This window comes from Pholcus phalangioides, unplaced genomic scaffold (assembly GCF_987345545.1).
Source record: "Pholcus phalangioides strain wild (caught in Gottingen) unplaced genomic scaffold, Ppha-v1.0 ptg000013l_1, whole genome shotgun sequence".
Lineage (NCBI taxonomy): Eukaryota > Metazoa > Arthropoda > Arachnida > Araneae > Pholcidae > Pholcus > Pholcus phalangioides.
Window position 1 is genome coordinate 36,181,319 of NW_028301606.1, and position 21,684 is coordinate 36,203,002.

Genomic DNA, 21,684 nt, shown 5'->3' on the forward strand with positions numbered 1-21,684 from the left:
TTTGACAGGAAATAGGCGTTTTGTTCATGTACAAAATTATGTGTCTACATAATACGTCCAGATATTATTGCATTATTTCCCACAGTTGAAATCGAAAGAGCAGCACCTTGTTTATTCTATGGATAAAAAATATCGCCTGTGAAAGAATACAAGAAAGTCAAATTTTCATTTTAAATTATACCAGAGACCTATTCCACTTATAATATTTTTCAGTGATGTTTTTTTTTACAATTTTGTCAAGCCTATTGCATATTTTTCATTGTTTTCATTCAATATCTGGGTGGCCATTTACTGCTATATGGACTGTAAATATTTTATTTATATAATTCTTAGCAGTCAAAATTTGATCTAATAACAATAACATGAGTTTGAATTATAATAAATTATTATACAAATAATTATTTCAAATATTAAAAATAACATTAAATATTTTGAACTGGCTCACTATTGTTACTTACCAGTAAATTCTATTTTTTACGTTCAGAACACATAAGTGTTTCGTATAGTAGTATAGAAACTGAATTCTGAATGTAACTAGAACTTATGCATCAGAGTTTTTCAACTAGTGTGCTACGTGAGAATTGTAGTTATGCCATAAACATTTTGTAAGGAAATTATCAGATTAATTTTTGAAAGAAGTCTGAAGCCGCAGATATTGATTATACAATATCTGAGTACTATACACCCATCCTCCGTGAACGCTTCGATATCTCTATGAGATGGGAAGCGGGGTGTGTCTGGTCTTCAAAGGTCAAAGTATCTGAGTACTTAAGTGCGAGGAATTTAATTCTTTTTTTCAAATTAGATGTATGTGTAAGAGGGGAAACTGAGCAATTTTGAGAGAAAAAAAGCAATAGTTTTTTTTTTTTAAATATTTGCCATGGTTCATTTCTGTTATTACTTAATGGAAGAATTTTCAAGAATTGCACAAAAAAAAAGGCATATAGAAATACCTCTGTTCTCGTTATCATATTTATGAAAAGCAATCTTTTTTGCATTTCATTTGATACTATGGAACGCAGAAATCTATTACAAATAATAAGTCTTACAAGAAATTTAAATCTATCCCTGCTCAAAATTCAACCTAGAAAAAGCAGACATTGTAAACTGTATTAACTTGGATTTAACATTAAATTAACAGCAGAATGAGTTTTTGAATTTTAATTTATTTTTTGTGACCGATTATAGTAAATAGTTATTTAAAACATATTTTGTGACAATCATAACAAAAAATTATTTTTCTATTTTATTTGAATTTAAGTGTGCCGCAGGATGAAGAAAGGGCCGACTTCTCGAAATAGAAATGTGGCGACATGTTTTATATTGTAATAACAAATCATAGCTAACGTAATCGTAAACGTCAAACTACGTCGACAAATGTATGGCATTTTTATATCTGTGTCGGGTCAGATATAGTTCGACGTCGGATTCGCTACATCGAACTATACAGACAAATATATGCCATTTTTACGTAGAACGACATCGGTAAACGACGTCGAACGGTCTCGGGAGATATATAGTTCGACGTCGGATTCGCTACATCGAACTGTACAGACAAATATATGCCATTTTTACGTAGAACGACATCGGTAAGCGACGTCGAACGGTGTCGGGGTCAGATATAGTTCGACGTCGGATTTCGCCAGGTCGAACTATACAGACAAATATATGCCATTTTTACGTAGAACGACATCGGTAAACGACGTCGAACGGTATCGAAATCTCTACGTCGTTCTATATTGATGTGCTACTGGGGTCATGTTTCAATAAATTCAGTTAATTTCATCTTGAATTGTCCTTAATTATCGATGGTTCGTTCAGCGGAATATTCGACGCTAGTTACCAGAGACCCATCCTGAAAATCACGCCACAAGATCGTGAACATTTATGGTGCCGAAATCCGAGAAGAAAAACGCAACCAGCGATAGCGGTCTTCAGATGGAATCTTTGGTAAAGAAACGAAGTTCGGTGAAAGGCAAGATCACGCGGCTTTGCAACATCATCAAGCCGAAGCTAAACAGCGATGATCTCCCACGGCATCGGTTGGAAATCTATCAAGATCAAGCCAAAGAACTGTGGACGGAGCTCAACGTCTTGCATGATGAAATCGTCATCTTGTCAACGGATGAACATCTGGAAGCCCACGAAGCGGAATTCGGCGATTTGGCAAGTCGGATCGACGATCTTCGCTTCAGCATGGCCCAGGCATCGGGATCGACGAAACAATCAGGTACTGTAAATTCAGAAGCTAGTTCCGTTCGCTTACCGAAAATTGAACTGCCTTTGTTCAGTGGCGAACTTAACGATTGGTTGCCATTTCGCGATATGTTCACAACGACCATCGATCAAAATAAAAGTTTAAGTGACATTCAAAAGTTACAATATTTGAAACTATGTGTCAAGGGAAACGCCGCTCAAGTAATTCACGCGATCCCGCTCGCAGGGAGCAATTACGGCAAAGCATGGGCACTTTTGTACGATCGGTTCAACAACGAAACTGAGATTATTCAGGCAAGTCTGGACAAGCTGTTTTCGCAATCGAACATCGCACATGAGTCAGCAACATGCCTACGTCGGCTTCTAGATACCACAAATCAGTGCCTGGAAGCTCTACAATCGCTGCAGCAACCGGTGCAACATTGGGACAGTATCCTGATCTACTTCCTGTCCAAGAAACTGGATCCGGAATCTTTGCGCCAGTGGTCTCTTCATTCGCAGGGGGGATAAGAAACTTTTCATTTTCAGTGAGTGGCGGGAATTCATCGACAATCGGGCTCGCGCTCTTGCAGCTGTCAGCACAAGCAAATCATCAGGTTCAGCCAAGTCGAAGACGCAAGGTCACCCGACGAATTCATTCGAATCACGAAAATCAGTGTTGATAAATCATGGTGTTTCTAGCACGTGTGGTTTGCAAAGGAAACCACCCCATCTTCAGATGTTCGAAATTCCTCGACCAGAGTGTTTCAGCTAGAAAAGCAACGGTCGAAAAGCTTCGACTTTGTTTCAACTGTTTGGGATCATCACATATGGTTCGGAGTTGCTCTGCAGGACACTGCAAAAAATGCAACGGTTCACATAACACGCTACTGCATGAAGCGGATGTCGATACCACAACGACTGTCAAAACGACTTCAGTCTTTTCGTCACAGTTGTCGCGTACAAGGAAGACGTCGACTTCCAGTTATGTCATCTTGCCGACGGCCATCGTCAAAGTGTTCGACAAAATGGGTCAAGCTCACACATTCAGGGCACTTCTCGACTCCGGAAGCCAATCAAGTTTCATCCGGGAGGCATGCGTTCAAACACTAGGTCTCCGCCGACATAATTGCAACTTGAATTCTCTCTGGGCTATCGTCAACCAAGCTTGGCAAGGTAAGAGGACTGGTTCATTTCAACATATCTTCGTGTGACAACGAATCGACTGAAATGCTTAATGCTTTTGTGTTGCCCAAAATAACATGCAATTTGCCGCAAACAAATATTTCTTCAAGGGGGTTGACACAGTTCAAAAACTTGAAACTAGCAGATAAACATTGTTTCCGTACTGGTCCTGTGGATGTACTATTGGGTGCAGATGTTTTTGGAAAACTGTTGTTGCCTGGACGAGTAGCATCTCATGATGGTTCACTTCATGCCCTCGAGACAGTGTTCGGCTGGGCCATCTCGGGGAAGGTACATACCACAGACATACCGAGACCTGTTTCAACAACACTTCTCGTACAAAGTACAAGCTTCGATCTCAATAAGTTCTGGGAATTGGGGAAGTCCCACAAACTTCATTGTTGACAGCCGAAGAGCAAGCATGTGAACAACACTTCGACACAACCCACACACGTAATTCATCGGGAAGATTCATCGTCAGGCTTCCTTTCAAGAACATCGATGGAAAATTGTCATCATCCAGAGACGTAGCTGAGACACGACTTCTACAAAATGAAAGGCGTTGGAGACACCAGCCAGAAGCTCAGATAATGTATCGTGAGTTCATGCAACAGTATGAGACTCTGGGACACATGAAACAGCTGGAGGTGACAAGTGACAATCAAGACAAGTACTACCTACCTCACCACGCAGTTATGAAGCCAGAAAATCAAGCCAAGTTTCGTGTGGTTTTTGATGCTTCAGCAAAATCATCATGGGGTTTATCACTAAATGATAAGCTGATGGTTGGACCAACATTGCAAGACGATATTGCCACACTTCTTCTCCGCTTCCGAACTCACAAGGTCGCAATGACACCAGATATTGTCAAAATGTATCGTCAGATACTTGTTCATCCGGACGACGTGAAGTACCAAACAATCTTGTGGAGGGAATCGCCAGATATACTCATCAAGGAGTATCAATTGCTGACTGTGACATACGGAACTGCATCAGCACCTTACTTAGCTACCAAGTGCCTGCAGCAGTTGGCTGAGGATGAAAAAGATGAGTTTTCCAGAGCTTCTGCCATAGTCAAGCAGGATTTTTATGTAGACGATTTGCTCACTGGAACAGATTCAGTCGAGGAAGCTATTCACATTCAACAGGAAATCATTAAACTTCTTCAAAACGGTGGATTCGTCATAAAAAAGTGGGCATCAAATGAAGAAGACGTTCTTGTATCTCTACCGGATGACTTTCGTGCGACAAGTACTACGTTAGAAATAAAAACTGACATCAAAACTTTGGGCATTTTATGGAAGCCAAAGGATGATGTATTTGTTTTCAATTCAAAATCACCGCCGGTGAATATGCAACAGTGGACCAAGCGCTCTGTTCTATCACACATCTCCAAGATGTTTGACCCACTTGGATGGCTGGCTCCTGTTGTAATCAATGTCAAAATTCTAATACAAGAAATGTGGAAAGCTGAACTGTCTTGGGATGAGAAATTGCCAGAGAACATTCAGAATCGATGGACAGTATTTTATGAAGACTTGAAGCAAGTGGAGGACATTCAAATTCCAAGATATATGATGCAAATCTCTCCACATATGTTAGAAATTCACGGTTTCAGTGATGCATCGGAAAAGGCGTACTCCGCGGTTGTGTACATTCGAACAGTTTCCAGTGAAGGAGTTGCGAAGGTTCAACTAGTAATAGCAAAGACACGAGTGGCCCCTGTGAAGCCAACAACCTTGCCTCGACTTGAACTTTGTGGAGCAGTGCTGCTTGCAAGACTCATCAAGTTTACATGCAATGCACTACGTCTAGTCAACACAAACATATGGTGCTGGATTGACTCCACAATTGTTCTCGCCTGGCTCTCTTCACATCCAAGCCGGTGGAAGACGTTTGTGGCTCATCGAGTTACAAAAATTCATGAGCTTCTCCCTGAGGGTCATTGGAATCACATTGATGGAACCGACAATTCCGCTGATTGTGCTTCACGAGGAATGACAGCCAACAAATTGAAGGCATTTCCGGTATGGTGGTATGGCCCAGAGTTCCTTTCCAAGCCACGTCAGCTAGCAGACAAACCTGTGTTGTGCAGCTCCGTGGATGAAGTTTTGACTGAAGAGAAGAAAAATATTTCTTGCAACCAATCTGTGTTTGTTGGTATTGCACATGACATGGAAATTATCGACAGGTTTTCCTCACTTACTTCTCGTCAGCGAGTCACGGCATATGTCTTCAGATTCATAGACAACTGCAAACTTGCTGCACCTGAAAGGAGCACGAGGTTTCTTACCACTCAAGAGCTGACACATGCATTATGTATGTGGGTCAGGAGAGTTCAAGAAGTAGAATTCAAATCAGAATTGTCTTCATTGAGAAAATCAGGAACTCTACCTTCAAACTGCAATATTCTCCGGTTGAATTCATTCATCGCCGATGATGGAATTATCAGGGTGGGCGGAAGATTGTGACATGCACATTGGCTGGGAAGTCACCGACATCCGATTCTTCTTCCAAAAGAGCATCATTTCACTCAGTTGATTATCCAGCATTATCATACAAAGCATTTGCATGCTGGACCTCAACTTCTCCAGTCTTGCATCCAACAGCAATTCTGGATTGTTTCTGGAAGAAGTGTCATCCGGCAATTTGTGAGAAAATGCATAACCTGTGTTCGCTATCGTGGCGCAACAGCTCCTCAAATCATGGGCGACCTACCGGCAGCAAGAGTAACACCATCTCGAGCATTTCTTCACTGTGCTGTGGATTATGCAGGACCATTCACCATCAGGATGTCGAAGGCATCTCGAGCAAAACCGTGCAAGGCATACCTGGCACTTTTCGTATGCTTCTCAACCAAAGCTGTGCATTGCGAAGTTGTAAGTGACTTGTCAACAGAGGCATTCATCGCCACTCTGAAACGATTCATTTCCAGGAGAGGAAAGCCGAGTGATATATACAGTGACTGTGGAACTAACTTCGTGAAAGCTGACAAGGTGCTGAGAGAGTTTGCTCGTCTCTTTTGATCTCGCACTCATAACGAACGTGTTTCCAGTCATCTCACCGATGTCGGAGTAAACTGGCATTTCAATCCTCCAGCATCTCCTCACATGGGAGGTCTTTGGGAAGCTGGAGTGAAAGCCGTGAAATACCATCTCAGGCGAATCACTTCCAACATACAGCTAACATTCGAAGAGCTGTATACCTTGTTGTCACAGATTGAGGCATGTCTCAATTCTCGTCCTATCTGTGAACTTTCAAATGATCCAAACGACGTGTCTGCTCTCACTCCCGGTCACTTTCTCATAGGTGGTCCGTTGACAGCATTGCCCGAGCCAGACTTCACACAAACAAAATTCAATCGGCTCACCCGTTGGCAGTTGGTACAGCGCCTTCTGCAACATTTCTGGAATCGTTGGAGAGCTGAGTATCTTACCCAGCTACAGCATAGAAGCAAGTGGTTAAAACCAAAAGAAAATCTCACTCTCGGTGATCTCGTTCTAGTGAAAGAAGATCGTCTACCACCCTTGCAGTGGAGACTTGGTCGAGTGACGAGTTGTTTCCGGGATCAGACGGGATCGTCAGAGTTGTCTCTATCAAGTCCAAGGATGGGACATTTAAGAGAAATGTACAAAAAATTTGTCGTCTACCAGTATGACTGCTCAAGGTTATATCATACTAGGGGGGCTCTGCCCCCCTTCCGCCTTTGGCGGCCAACCCCCCCCCCCCCCCCCACTTCTCTCCCGGACATATCTTGTTTATTTCGTCCCACTTCATCAGCGTGCTATGGAAAAGGGGAAAGGGACGTGTGACAGCACCAGCCTACTGAAGAAGCGAATTTTAATGAAAATAATAATAAAGCAACAAAAAACAAATGAGATTCATCAAGTATCCCCAGAAAACTTCCCCATGGGGGTCACCAGATTCAATTCGCTGAATTACAGTGGGGCCCTACACTGGATATATCTTGGGCTACCGATGTGTTGCAAATTTTACAATGTTAAACCACAAAAATGAATGAGATACATTCAGGGGCACCGAATTACAACCTGCCAACCTTTCCATGAAGCCCTGACCTGCAAGCTTGTCGGACACCCCCTGTGAGAATTTTTCATTTTTATCAATTTTACGAACGAATAAAATCCAGGGCCCCCAAACAATTACCCGGGACACCAATTCGCATACTTTTGGTGGGGCCCCAGACTGGCTTTATCTCGGGCTTCGGCTGTTGCAAATTCTACAACAGAAAAGAATGAGATTCATCCAAGGCCCCCAAAATGAAACCTGTAAACATAGGGCCCCCCGACTTGGAAGCTTGTCGGTCATCCTCCGGAGCGAGTGCCATGAAAAATTTTCATTTGTATTCGTTTTACCAACGAATAAAATCCAGGGCCCCCAAAATGAAACCTGTAAACATAGGGCCCCCGACTTGGAAGCTTGTCGGTCATCCCCCGGAGCGAGTGCCATGAAAAATTTCCATTTGTATTCGTTTTACCAACGAATAAAATCCAGGGCCCCCAAAATGAAACCTGTAAACATGGGGCCCCGACTTGGAAGCTTGTCGGTCATCCCCCGGAGCGAGTGCCATGAAAAATTTCCATTTGTATTCGTTTTACCAACGAATAAAATCCAGGGCCCCCAACCAATTACTCGGGACACCAATTCGCATACTTTTGGTGGGGCCCCCAGACCGGCTTTATCTCGGGCTTCCGCTGTTGCGAATTCTACAACAGAAAAGAATGAGATTCGTCAAGGGCCCCAAAATGAAACCTGTAAACATGGGGCCCCCGACTTGGAAGCTTGTCGGTCATCCCCCGGTGCGAGTGCTATGAAAAATTTTCATTTGTATTCGTTTTACCAACAAATAAAATCCAGGGCACCAAAAATGAAACCTGTAAACATGGGCCCCGACTTGGAAGCTTGTCGGCCATCCCACGGAGCGAGTACCATGAAAAATTTTCATTTGTATTCGTTTTACCAACGAATAAAATCCAGGACCCCCCAACCAATTACCCGGGACACCAATTCGCATACTTTTGGTGGGGCCCCAGACTGGATATATCTTTTGCTTCCGCTATCGAAATTTTTCAACGTTAAAGCAGCAAGAAAACAATGAGATCCAACAAGGGCCCCTGGAAATGAAAACTTTTTACTTATACGTGAAATCTTCCCCGGGTACCCCGACCCTGTGTTGGGAGCACTGCTGTTGTGTGTGTATATTATACATATATATACCTCTCGGCATGGACCTCCCCCCCCCCCCCCCACAAAGGAAGGGCTGACAGGGGCCACAACGATTCTTATCACTTTTTGATTTTTCACACTATAAATTAATCACAGAGGGGCCCCTGAAAAGCTGGTTTGGGGGCTCGAAATCTAAATTCCAGCCTAAGGGCTCTGCTGTAGGATGTAGGAGCCTCTTGGTACATGCACATAACATGGTCCCGATATGTGAATATCGACCCAATATCGATATATGATATCATATCGATATATGAATGTACGATATATGAATGTGAATATCGATATATGAATCGAACCCACTTCCGTAACAGATTTCCGTCACTCAAAAATTTCACCCACTTCCGTCACTCGGTTGCTTAGCAACAGGCCCTTTTCGAGTTTGTTTGTGATTTTATATTATAGAATAGATATATATATATTTTTTTTATAATTTTCACATGCAGCTGCCATTGTATTTCATGTAAACATGTCAGTATTGAAACGATGTTTCAAGGTGGGCGGCATGTTGACGGCCCTAGATGGCAGCAGCATACCGTTAGCAAGCGGCCGTTGCCTTGAATGGCTGCGCGCGCAACGGAAGTATGATCACCGCGATCAAACCGACAACAAGGCGGCTCATGTATCGTTTTCCCTCTCATGTTTCAATAAATTCAGTTAATTTCATCTTGAATTGTCCTTAATTATCGACGGTTCATTCAGCGGAATATTCGACGCTAGTTACCAGAGACCCATCCTGAAAATCACGCCACAAGATCGTGAACAACAGCCCTTTACGTCGGGCGTGATTGGCGGACTGCTTCTGGAGGAGTTAAAGCCGGGTTTTCCTAGGAATAGGTTTGTTGCGCAGCGTGAACCGAATTAGACTATTTCGCGCCGGCAGAAACGTTTTACATAATCACGCTACGCGTTTTTGTTTTTCTAGCGAGGCGCATCAGATCAGGGCGGCTATATAAAGCAGTGGTTCTCAACCGGGGGCCACATGGCCCCCTAGTGGTACTGGGATACTTCAAGGGGGCCACGGAAGAAAATGGAGAAAGGGGCCATGACAGGTGGTTTGGAGGTCTGTAGAGAGCTGAGAAGAAAAATGGGTGGGAAGAAATAAAGCTTTTATATTTTTTTTTAGTGACTATACACTTACAGAATCCAACAAAGCCACCCATAAAACCAAGGCCGTCTTTGGGCATGGACCCACCCGGGCCTCACCGCCTACATTTTGCAGAAGGTTCCCTAGGATGGGGTTTATCGCAGACCCTCGGCTAGATTTTTCACAGACTCCTCCTCTATATTAAATTTATAGTGTGAAAAACAAAAATGATGAAAACCATATCAGGCTCCGGGCTGCAACTCTGTCAGTCCCACTCTTGTGAAGGGTCATGCCAGGGGATCTTATGTTCATAAGTGACCCCACCTTATATTTTGTATAGTACAATAAATTTTGAAAATACGTAGGAAATATGCGCGCTGTTTATTTCCAGCTAAGTATGGGACTACCATAGCATCACTTTGCCTATGGGGGCACCCATGATGTTCAGACGGTCCTGAATAGAACTCGGACTAGCGGGGAGCTCAATAAATTCTAGGCCAGTGGTCTGGAGACCAATCTTATTTGCAAAATTTTCGTTCAGTATAAATTCACTGAAAAAATCAATTCAATACGTATAAAGAATTTTGCTTCTAGATGACTGTCCAAAACTCTGGGTAAGACAGGTGAGCCACGAGGAAAAAATATGGTTCAAAGGGGGCCACGGGCAAAAAAAGGTTAAGAAACACTGATATAAAGTATATGGCTTTGGCATCATCTACTCTGTCGTCTGCATGCTCCGGTTTAAAGGGAAGGAAAAGAAAACACACAAGTAGAGAAGAGAATATCGGCAAAACCGCGGCGTACGACGCATTTGACACTTCCAGAAGCAATCGGCCAATCACGCCTGACCTAAAGCGCTGTCGTCAGGCGTATTGCGCTCTGTAGGAAAACAGTCATGCTGCTTTTCTTACTGGTGAGTGGAAGGCGTGTCGCGCTGGGTGAATCACGTTGCGCGCGGCACAGGAAACCTGCTCTTAGGAAAACCCGGCTTAGCACAAGGCTAAGCACAAATTGAGTCGCGTGCAGCGTTCGCGAGTGGGCGGGACCCGAGTGCGATGACGTCAACACGCCCCACGCGTAGCGAGGGGATGCGCATATTGGAACGCGTTCCCAGTGCACGAGCGTTTTCGAAAGGAAACGATTTCGGGGACTGGAACCTTGTCATTTGGGAGGCTTCCGGATCCTGGATTATTGCTCATTAAAGTTGACATTAATGAAGACATAACATTAATTAAAAAGAAAATACGAGTATGCGCTGAAAATATGCATTAAAATACCGTTTATAAAAACGTGAATACAAAGAAATAAAAAATTAGGATTGATGACAATTCAAAATTAGCGAATAATTAAAAAACTATTGAAAATTCAGATGTTTCTGATGAATTATTCCTTAAAAAAACTAAAAAGGTACATAAATTAATGAAACCTTTACATTAATTAATCAAAATTGAAAATGGATAAAATTAAGATAAATTTAGGAGGGATAAAAATTTTAATGAAAATTCAGGGCTACGAAAATTGATGAAATTATAAAATTCAAAATTTAGAATGAATCACACAATAAACTTAATTGAAGATTATTATATAATTAACAGAAATTGGAATGAATTAATATTCCGAAATTAATTTCCGATATTAATCCCATAATGAATGAAATTTGGAACTTGTGAAAAGTTAAAACAAATGAAACGATTGATCACAATTTAAAATTAATAAATTGCTGGAAATTCATATTTAAGAAAAACAGATTAATAAAATAGATTAATTAGTGAAATTAAAAATTAAATTTCAGATTTAATGAAATATTATTCCTCTATCGATCGATTAAATATAATTAATGAATATTCGGAATTAAAACCGAATTCGGAAATTTAATGGAAAATATTTCGTAGGCTATTAGATAAAACAAAAGTGAATTTCTTTTCTCTAAAAATTAATGAAAATTCAGAATTAATGACAAATTTTTAAATTTGGAATCACAAAATTAGTGAAAATTTCGTGCATCAATGAAAATCCCGAAATTAATGAATCAAATAATGAATTCCGAAATTGATGAATTCCGAAAAATAACTCCATAATGAATTAAAATTTAGAGCAAATGAAAAGTAAAAACCTTGGAAAGAACAATAATATTTAATAAAAACTCAGAAAGAAAGAAAATAACTCAGGAATTAATTAAAGGAAAAATTGATTATATATGTAAATAACGTTGATATTAAACAACATTTTTCATAAGAGAATACGAACTCTATCAAAATGACGGTTTAATTTTCAAAAAACCCTACCGAATACGAGGAATCGTGCGCGCGGGACACGAAAATCTGCGGCTCAACAGCAGCGCCAACGAGTGCGCGCGTACACGCGCTTAGCGTAGTGTCACCTCGTGTCTCAATTTGAGCTGCCCCTCTGATTTCCGTTGGCTGCAAAACAGAGTGCTGCCCTGCTTCGTGTCGCGAACGCTTCACGCGGCTCAATTTGCGCTTTGCCTAAGCGTCGTGTATGCCGCGCGTTTCAGCGATCTTCTCTTTATTTTCGTGTTGTTCTATTTCCCTTCCCTTCAAAGCGCCACGCTTGGAAAACACGTGATTATTTAACACATTTCTGCCGACGCGAAATGATCCAGTTCGGTTCACGCGGCGCAAAAAGCCTACTCCTGGGAAAACCTGGCTTCAGAGATGAACGCTCCTTACGGGATCAGAGAGAGAAACCAATATAGTCTCTCATGGAATCTCGTGTGTGGATGGATAGAGCCTTCTTCCCTCCTTTTTTCGCCTTCTTTTATTTACGGCAACCGATCTACTAAACAGATTCGCTTGCCCCACCGAACTTCAGTTTTTGCACTTTGACTACGGCGCGCGCGGCGGCGAAAAGATACACTTGTCTCTCATCGTCCCCTCTCAAGTGGAACTTAATTTTTTTTCCTTTTTTTTTTAGTAGAGAGTTGTGATGCGAATAAAACACGTCAAAAAGGGAGGGAAAGCAGCGACATTTTGCGGTTTCTCGGAATTTTCGTAGCGAGATTTCGACTGTAAACAAAAGGGGGAGAGGGATAAAATAGGAATAGTAGGAGAAAATTGCGGTAAAAAAGGACGATTGCGGCGAAAGTAGGAAAATAGGAGGAAATTTCTAAAAAATAGGAAAAGTAGGAAAAATAGGAGCGCTGCGAGGTATGAGCATGAAAAACGAAAAAAGATGGTAATTGCCCAGGGCTGGAGCCCTAGCCAGTCTTGAGGGGGGTCATGACTATGTAGTGTCTTCCCAGTACTTGCAAAAAAATTATTTTCGTCTTTGTGGCAACACCACAAAAATCCAATGTCAAGGCCGTCTGGCCAGAGAGCTTTTGTTGTTTATATTTTCCGGTCGCATCTTTGTACATGTCCCTGCTCTCGTCCGAATCGCGTATTATTTTACCTTCGTTTATATTTGTAAATAAATAATTGTTTTATTGTTTAATCTACTGCTTCGAATAATATAGTTATGTCTCAAAACCATCTCACATAACTATGTATTGGTGACCCTTGTTTTCTCGAACCCGCTCGGTATGTCAACCGATTCTACTGATGGATCCACCACGCAAGGCCTGCAAGCAGACAGCGTGGCAATCAAGCCACCACCCTTCTGGTGTGAGACGCCAGCGTTGTGGTTCGTGCACTTGGAGGCTCAGTTCAAAACGGCAAGAGTGACCAGTGAAGAAACTAAGTACAACATCGTGGTCGGCGCCATGGACCAACGACTCCTCAACGTGGTCAGTGACATCGTCATGTCGCCTCCTAATGATCGTCCATATGCTGCACTGAAAGAGGCTCTCACATCAAGAATGTCCGAATCAGAGAGCACCCAAATCAAAAAATTACTCTCCGGTTTAGATTTGGGCGATCGTCGACCATCACAGTTGCTCAGGGAGATGAGAAACCTCGCGGCAAACAAGGTAAGCGACGACATTCTCAAATCTTTATGGCTGAAGCTCTTGCCACAGCATGTGCAAGCAATCTTGTCGGTGAGCTCGGAATCGTTGTCAAAATTAGCCGACATGGCCGATAAAATTCTCGAAACTTGTGATTACGCGAATCCGAATATCATGGCGATCGCGAAACCAGAAAATGACGCGTCCCAGTCATCACATGAAATATGCCTCACCTCTCTTTCATCTCAGATCGCAAAATTAACTGATGAGGTGCAAGAACTAAAACGAGCTAAAAGTCGACAACGCTCGACCATTCGATCGCGATTTCAACGGAGCAGTAGCAGAGATGTGACCCATTGCGGAAAGGACATTTGCTGGTACCATAGGCGCTACGGAGATGACGCCCGGAGATGTACAAAGCCCTGTGCATATATCAGCTCATCTAATCAGGGAAACGACCCGGGGCATCATTGATGACGACGTGTGATGCCAGCCAAGTCTCCAGTCGTCTTTTTCTATTTGGTCGCACTTGTAATAGACATTTCTTGGTCGACACAGGAGCGGACGTTTCCGTGATACCGGTAACTGCAAATCGACGACCCTTTCCTGACAAAACTTTTTCCTTGTATGCTGCAAACTCTACCAAAGTTCTCACTTTCGGCACCGAACGTCTATACCTCGATCTTAGTTTAAGACGAAGGTTTCTCTGGACTTTCATCGTGGCAGACGTGTCCAAGCCAGTACTTGGAGCGGACTTCCTCAAGGAATTCGGCTTACTCGTAGACATCAAACGTCGACGCCTCGTCGATCCTGTCACTTCACTTAGCTCATCAGGCAGAGTCGTCACCGGTCCTTCTTGTGCATTGACGGCTGTTTCTCATGACATCAGGGACGACCGCATCAGAATTCTACTGGCTGAATTTTCCTGTTTGACTCATGAATCACCCGTTTTGAGAACTGTACCCCATCGTGTCGAGCATCACATTGTTACAAAAGGCCCGCCCGTTGTTGCCAAAACACGTCGCTTGGCTCCAGACAAGTTGCAAATTGCCAAAAAGGAATTCGACTATATGCTGCAACAGGGAATATGCAGACCCTCCCAGAGCTCATGGGCCAGTCCTTTACACCTGGTGCCAAAGAAGACTAATGGTTGGAGACCATGTGGTGATTACAGAGGTCTCAACGCCATCACTCAACCGGATCGATACCCGATTCCAAATCTGCAAGACTTTTCATCAAACTTGCACGGTTGCACGATCTTCTCCACTATCGACTTGGTTCGTGCATATCATCATATACCAGTTGCACCAGAGGACATTGAAAAAACTGCCATCACAACACCATTCGGCTTATTCGAATTCACCAGAATGACATTTGGCCTACGAAATGCGGCCCAGACCTTCCAACGTTTTCTCCATTGTGTGCTCAGAGGCTTAGACTTCTGTTTCGTATACATTGATGACCTCTTGATTGCTTCAAAAAATGTAGACGAGCATCACATCCATTTACGACAAGTTTTCGAGAGACTCAAAGATGCTGGTCTTGTAATCAATCTCGAAAAATGCTCGTTCGCTCAACCTGAAATCACCTATCTTGGTCATCACATCACTGCTGAAGGTATCCATCCAACATCCGAACGAATCAATGTCATCCAAGACTACAAGAGACCAGAGACTATAAAAGATCTACGAAAATATCTCGGAATAATCAATTTTTACCGGCGATTTATTCCTAGTGCTGCGAAAACTCAAGCTATTCTTAACGACTACCTCAAGGGCAGCAAGAAAAACGACAAATCTCCAATCGAGTAGTCTGAAGAAGCTATTGCATCATTTGAGTCAACCAAGCAACAGCTCATTGATGTTACCATTCTCGCTCATCCGTCCCCTGATGCGGAACTTGCTGTAATGGTCGACGCATCCGATATGGCTGTTGGAGGAGTTGTTCAACAAAAAGTCAATGATTGGCAACCGCTAAGCTTCTTCTCTCAACGATTGACTCCAACTCAGACTCGTTACAGCACGTACGACCGAGAACTTCTCGCTGCGTATTCAACAATAAAGCATTTCCGTTACTTCCTTGAAGGCAGAAAATTCACACTTTACACTGATCATCGTCCTCTCATTTTCGCTACTCAGCAAAAAGCAGAAAAGGCTTCTCCTCGTCAAATACGCCATCTGGATTTCATATTTCAGTTCACAACAGACATACAACATATCTCGGGTAAAGACAATGTGGTAGCTGATACCTTGTCCAGACTCGACGAAATTCATATGCCTCAAACTGTTGACTACACTGAAATGGCTAAAGCACAGGAACATGACGATGAACTGATCAAGATACTTTCTTCAAACACAAGTCTCAAACTTCAAAAATTTCCAGTTTTTGGTTCCAACTTACAAATCTACTGTGATGTTTCCACTGGACAAAGCAGACCGTATGTTCCAGAGTCCTTCCGAAAAACTGTTTTCAACTCTGTTCATGGACTTTCACATCCTGGCATCCAAGCTACTGCCACAACTATTGCCAAAAAATTTGTTTGGCCTTCAATCAAAAAAGATTGCAAAACATGGGCAAAATCCTGTCTGACATGTCAGAAGTCCAAGATACACAAGCATACCAGAGCACCTGTGGGACATTATCTACCAGTTTCCAAGCGCTTCGACGAAATACATTTGGATATTATCGGTCCCTTACCTTCTTCAGAAGGACATCAGTATTGCGTAACCTTGATCGACAGGTTCACGAGATGGCCTGAAGCAATACCAGTTCCAGATATCCGAGCCGACACAGTGGCGGCAGCAATATACTACGGATGGATCGCTCGTTTTGGTGTTCCTAGTGTCATTATTACCGACCAAGGTTCCCAATTTGAGTCCCACCTCTTTACAGAACTGTCACACATAATCTGATTCCAAAGACGGCGCACCACCGCTTACAATCCAAAATGCAACGGCTTCATCGAAAGATGGCATCGAACTCTGAAAGCTGCAATCAGATGTCACAGCAACAAGCAGTGGACTCGAGTGTTGCCTACAGTCCTCCTGGGATTAAGGTCCACATTCCGGGAAGAGTTCAACTCAACCCCAGCTGAAATGGTTTACGGCACGAACATCCGACTGCCAGGGGATTTTCTCGATACATCTACCTCATCACCATCTTCTTCCGATTTCATTCAACATCTTCGTGACCATTTCAACGACCTTAGACTAACTCCGCCGTCAAGGCATTCAACACCGCATGTTTTTGTCTCTTCAGCGTTAAACACCTGTCCTAGTGTATTCATTCGGACGGACGCTGTGAGAAAACCCTTTCAAGCTCCGTACGAAGGTCCATACAAAGTCATCACAAGGACTGAGCAATATTACACTCTCTCAGTAAACGGCAAAGAAAAAAACATTTCCACAAACCGGTTGAAACCCTGCTTCACAGAGAACTTCGACTCATCTCAAGTCAATAGAAAACCTAACGAAAATCAAGCACCTCATCCGAAGACTTCACAACCTCTTCATACGAAGAAAAAGGTTCATTTCAACACGACAGTGAAGACTTCGAGTGAGACCGATAAATCGGAACCGCAACGACAGACTCGTTCTGGAAGGCCCATCAAACCACCTTCTCGTTACAAATCGTTCTCTCCTGTTCACTAGAGGGGGAGTAATGTAGTGTCTTCCCAGTACTTGCAAAAAAATTATTTTCGTCTTTGTGGCAACACCACAAAAATCCAATGTCAAGGCCGTCTGGCCAGAGAGCTTTTGTTGTTTATATTTTCCGGTCGCATCTTTGTACATGTCCCTGCTCTCGTCCGAATCGCGTATTATTTTACCTTCGTTTATATTTGTAAATAAATAATTGTTTTATTGTTTAATCTACTGCTTCGAATAATATAGTTATGTCTCAAAACCATCTCACATAGCTATAACTACTATACTACAAAAATGCTGATAAATAATTCAGGTCATGCATAGCTAAATTCAAACGGGAAACGATATTTATGTAAAAGAATAACTTCTTACCTTCAACCTGCTGCATCTCATACTCCTCCGAGTCCATCGCATTGGGCATTGCAGCTTTGCAAGCTCCGATAGCGTTCACTCTTTCTTCCAGTGGAGTAACTATCGGAGCCGCAGACACACCCCCGCCAGTCTTCATCCGCTGCATCTTCTCCTCAGCAACTTTCATTTGCGTGCTTTTCTTCAGAGACCGATACGCATTCATTAATTGCGTGGTGGTTCTGGGGTTCGTCACCCCGGGAAAGCTGTTATATTTTGATATTAGTTTTTCCCACCCCAGCTGCTTTTGCCGGTTGAGGAATGCGTTCGTTTTTTTGTTTTCAATTACTGCTGCATCCTCCGCCACCAGCCCGACCAGTACTTCCTTCTCGAACGTTGTAAAATTTTTTCTACTCGACTCCATTGAAAACACAAGGACAACACAAAATTCGAAAGAAAACAAACGTGGAGAGAAACGCACGTGGTTATGATCGCGGCGGTGGTGATCTCAAAAAGCGGTAAAGAAAAATTTTATCACATGACCTTCGTTTGACGAATAAGCATGAAGCTCCTCACCATCACTCATTAAACGCCGTGGTCTGGTAACAACTCCTTGCTGATTTGCCGAGAATATCGATTTCTTCTAACATGCACTTTCGTCATCAACCGCATGTTATTTGATTGGCCGTTTGACAGTCGCTCCGTGAATACGGCCATTAGTCCCTGAATGAATATGCCGAATTTTCCGATTTCGGAGACCGTTTTTTTTCCTGCGAGTTATATACTGAAAATAACGGTAATTTCGCGGCTGCCAATCTGCGTTCAAAGACGGCATACATCGAAAAGGGGATTTGTTTACTCGTTTAAATTACCGACATTTTTCAGCGATCGTTGGGAAAAAATGGGATCTGTAAAAGCTCCAGCTAAATATTCATAGTTTTGTCATCTAGCCACTATGCGGTCGTGTGGTTTTCGTCGGCGGTTGCCGATCGTGGCGATTTCGCATTGCGAAAATCCGGATTTGGTGAACACGGGCGGCTCGAGGAAAAAAAAAATTCTACCCATGCGAAATCAGTTTTTGGCGCTACTGACAGCGTTTTTTTTGGTCACCAAAGCTTTTTCAACTCCATTTGGCACCCCTCCTTGAGCGGCGCCCGGTCCACCACTGCATTGGTGGGGGAGGGGCATGCTCTTAACAAGTGTCAAAGGAAGGAGTTTGTACTAGGAGCATGTGCTCATTTTACATAACTTCTGTGAGATACCTTTTTTATATTAATGTCCTACCTTTCCAAAACATGTTGTTGGAGAGAATGAAACGTTTGCACTCTTTCTGGTTTTTTGCACTCTCTCTCGTGCATTGCTGGGATGGTACATTTCTCCCTCACGTATTGCTGGGATGTTGCTTAACATTGTATCACCAACAGAACTATTAATTATGTGTGATGAATGGGTTGCACTACAATGCAAAGAATTACAAGAAGTGAAATCAGTTCAGAAGAGAATAGATAGATATTGGGCAGACATATTCAAACTTTGTAACCTTGAAAGCAGCCCAAAGTTCAAAATTTTGCCCGTTTTGGTGAAGGCTTTTTTATCTTTAGCATATGGTAACGCAGACAGTGAAAGAGTTGAACATTGTTAACAAATAAATAAAAGTCTGTTCGAACATTGAAAAATCTGTCCATCCAATGCTTTAATGGAATAAGACATACAAACTATTATGTTCAAGGGCATGAAAAATTTGAAAAAAATTGTCATTGAGATGCTGAACTTCTGAAAGTGACTCATGATTCGTAATCTATTAACATGCTATTAGGTTGAGAAATTGTTTAAGTAAATAAGGTATTTATATTTTTCTCGTTTCTTGCATTTTGCTTTTAAATTTAATAATTCCTTTAAATTCTGTGAGAAGCTAATTTTTTTTTTCACGGAAACCCTTATTATATTCTGCACACACTTTTTTTGCTATATCAGGAGCCTAGGTTTTTAGTATGCATGTTGCTTAATTTGAAGAGAGTCTAATAATTTTTATTCGTCATTTCAGTAATGCGTGTTTTAGTAGTGACATAAGATAATTCAGAAAAAATTTAAATGGATTTTAATTTGTGAAGGAAATTTATTTAGAATTATTTGTTTCAACCATTTTTGGCAAAACTTTTGGCATTTCACAAAAACATTGCTCCTTATATTGCAGATATAGTTTGTTTTTAGTTCTGCTCCATTTTCAAAATTTCTGCTCCAAAAATGAAATTTGCTGCTCCAAAATAGATGAGGGGCGCTTGCACCCCGGTAATAGTCTTGTGTCATAGATAGTTCATCACTGATTCCTACTTAAAATTTGACATGAATTCTCACTACCTCATTCTGTAAAAACATCTGAAAATATGAGGGTAAAAGTTCATCCATACTTTCAATATTATAAATTGACTAGCGTTTATGAGGATAGCTATATTCAACAGGATAAAACTGTTAAAAAAAGGTTTAGAATTGTCCAATAAGAATGTATACCAGATTTGTTCAAAAAGTATACAACCAAAATTTTTCTGCATAAGCCAACAGAGCTTGGGAGGTGTGGATTGGTGCACATATTGTAGGTCATCCCAGTGTGCGCATGCTTGGAATTTTTACCTGCTTGCAGAAGCTGCCAGTTGCTGATGCATGAAGAGTGAGCAAAATGGGCAGGGAAAAACTTCAACAATGCCACTGCATTAAGTTTTGCGTGAAGCTTGGTGATTCCTGAATGGAAACAATCCGCCGAATTCAACCGCCCTTTGGAAATGAAGAAATGGGCAGTACACTGATAAAGGATGGTACAACTGTTTCAAAGATGTCCGCACATCAATGGAGAGTGAAGCATGTTCTGGTAGGTCCTCAACATCTAGAAATGAAATTGTCATTGACCAAGTGAGGAACCTGGTAATGCAGGATCATTGAATCATGATCAGGGAACTTGCAGACGAGGCGAATCCAATTAGAATTTTATTCATCTAGATCAGTGTCTCCCAAAGTGGGCAATATCACTCCCTGGTGGGCGATGAAATGGTCCAAGGGGGTGATAGAACCTACTCATTTAACATAGGATCCTATGGGTTTACTTGAGTTGGGGGGCGATGAGAGGAAAAAATTTCTGATGAAGAGGGCGATGGAACAAAAAGTTTGGGAGACTATGATCTAGATTCATAGTTTATTCCATTTTGACTAATAATTTGGTCTTTAGGAAATATACAATGCAAAGTCATGCTGCCATCTTCTTTGACTCTAGTGGTGTGGTTCATCACGAGTATGCATTGCACAGTGCATCCATCACTAAGGAGTACTACCATGAGGTTCTGCATCTCAATTGGCAGCTCTATCGTGATTAATGCTGCAGCATAGTTCAAGTTTTTGCAGCCATTTTGTCTCAAAAATGAAAATGTAGCAGTGCGCACTTACACTTTATCGGCAGTCTGGCAGCTTTCGCAGGCAGGAAAAAATTCCAGTATGCTCACTGGATTGCCTACATACATGGACCAAACTATGCCTCTCTAGCTTAATTGGCTCAAGCATGAAAAATTATGGTTGGATACTTTTTGAACAATCATTGTGTACAAAGTCAAGGATAAAATCGACATGCGCAATCGCGCATTCACACAAATTAACAAGATTTTCTTCAGTAGTTTTTCACTATTTGCTCAAAATGACTTTATCCTACAGCAAGTGGAGATTAGGCTAAAATTTGAGGAATAAAAATAAGTACAGTAATTTCTGGTGTATAATCTGTGGCAACTGAATCGCTTGGTACAGATTATAGACCATTACAAATTACCTGCAGCTTTTTTGCAGAAAGGTTGAATAAAAATACTGTAGATCACATATAATGTATAGATATGAGTAGATGAACCAACAGTATTCCTACAAAAAAAAAACCTTCCCATTTTTTAACATTTCATTCTTAGTGATGAAAACAGCCGAAACCAATGTTAGGGATTATACAGGGTGATTACTTAATTTCCCTTGGCTTATTTTGCTGACAAATCACTAATTCTAAAAGCATATACTTCCAATTATAAAAAAAAATATCCAAATAGCATGTAGAACTC

General features: G+C 41.9%; 2 protein-coding genes across 2 annotated transcripts; both read left to right on the top strand.

Moving 5' to 3' along the window:
* Window positions 1–2,885: 2,885 nt before the first annotated feature.
* On the top strand, window positions 2,886–5,852 carry LOC149079006 (uncharacterized). Its single transcript, XM_089240480.1, has 2 exons — window positions 2,886–3,372; window positions 3,748–5,852. The coding sequence occupies exons 1-2, from the start codon at window positions 2,886–2,888 to the stop codon at window positions 5,850–5,852; spliced, it is 2,592 nt and encodes an 863-aa protein (XP_089096606.1).
* Window positions 5,853–13,250: 7,398 nt separating this feature from the next.
* LOC149079007 (uncharacterized) lies at window positions 13,251–14,087 on the top strand. The gene has a single exon (XM_089240481.1). It carries the CDS (start codon window positions 13,251–13,253, stop codon window positions 14,085–14,087), a length of 837 nt encoding a protein of 278 aa, XP_089096607.1.
* Window positions 14,088–21,684: the final 7,597 nt, after the last annotated feature.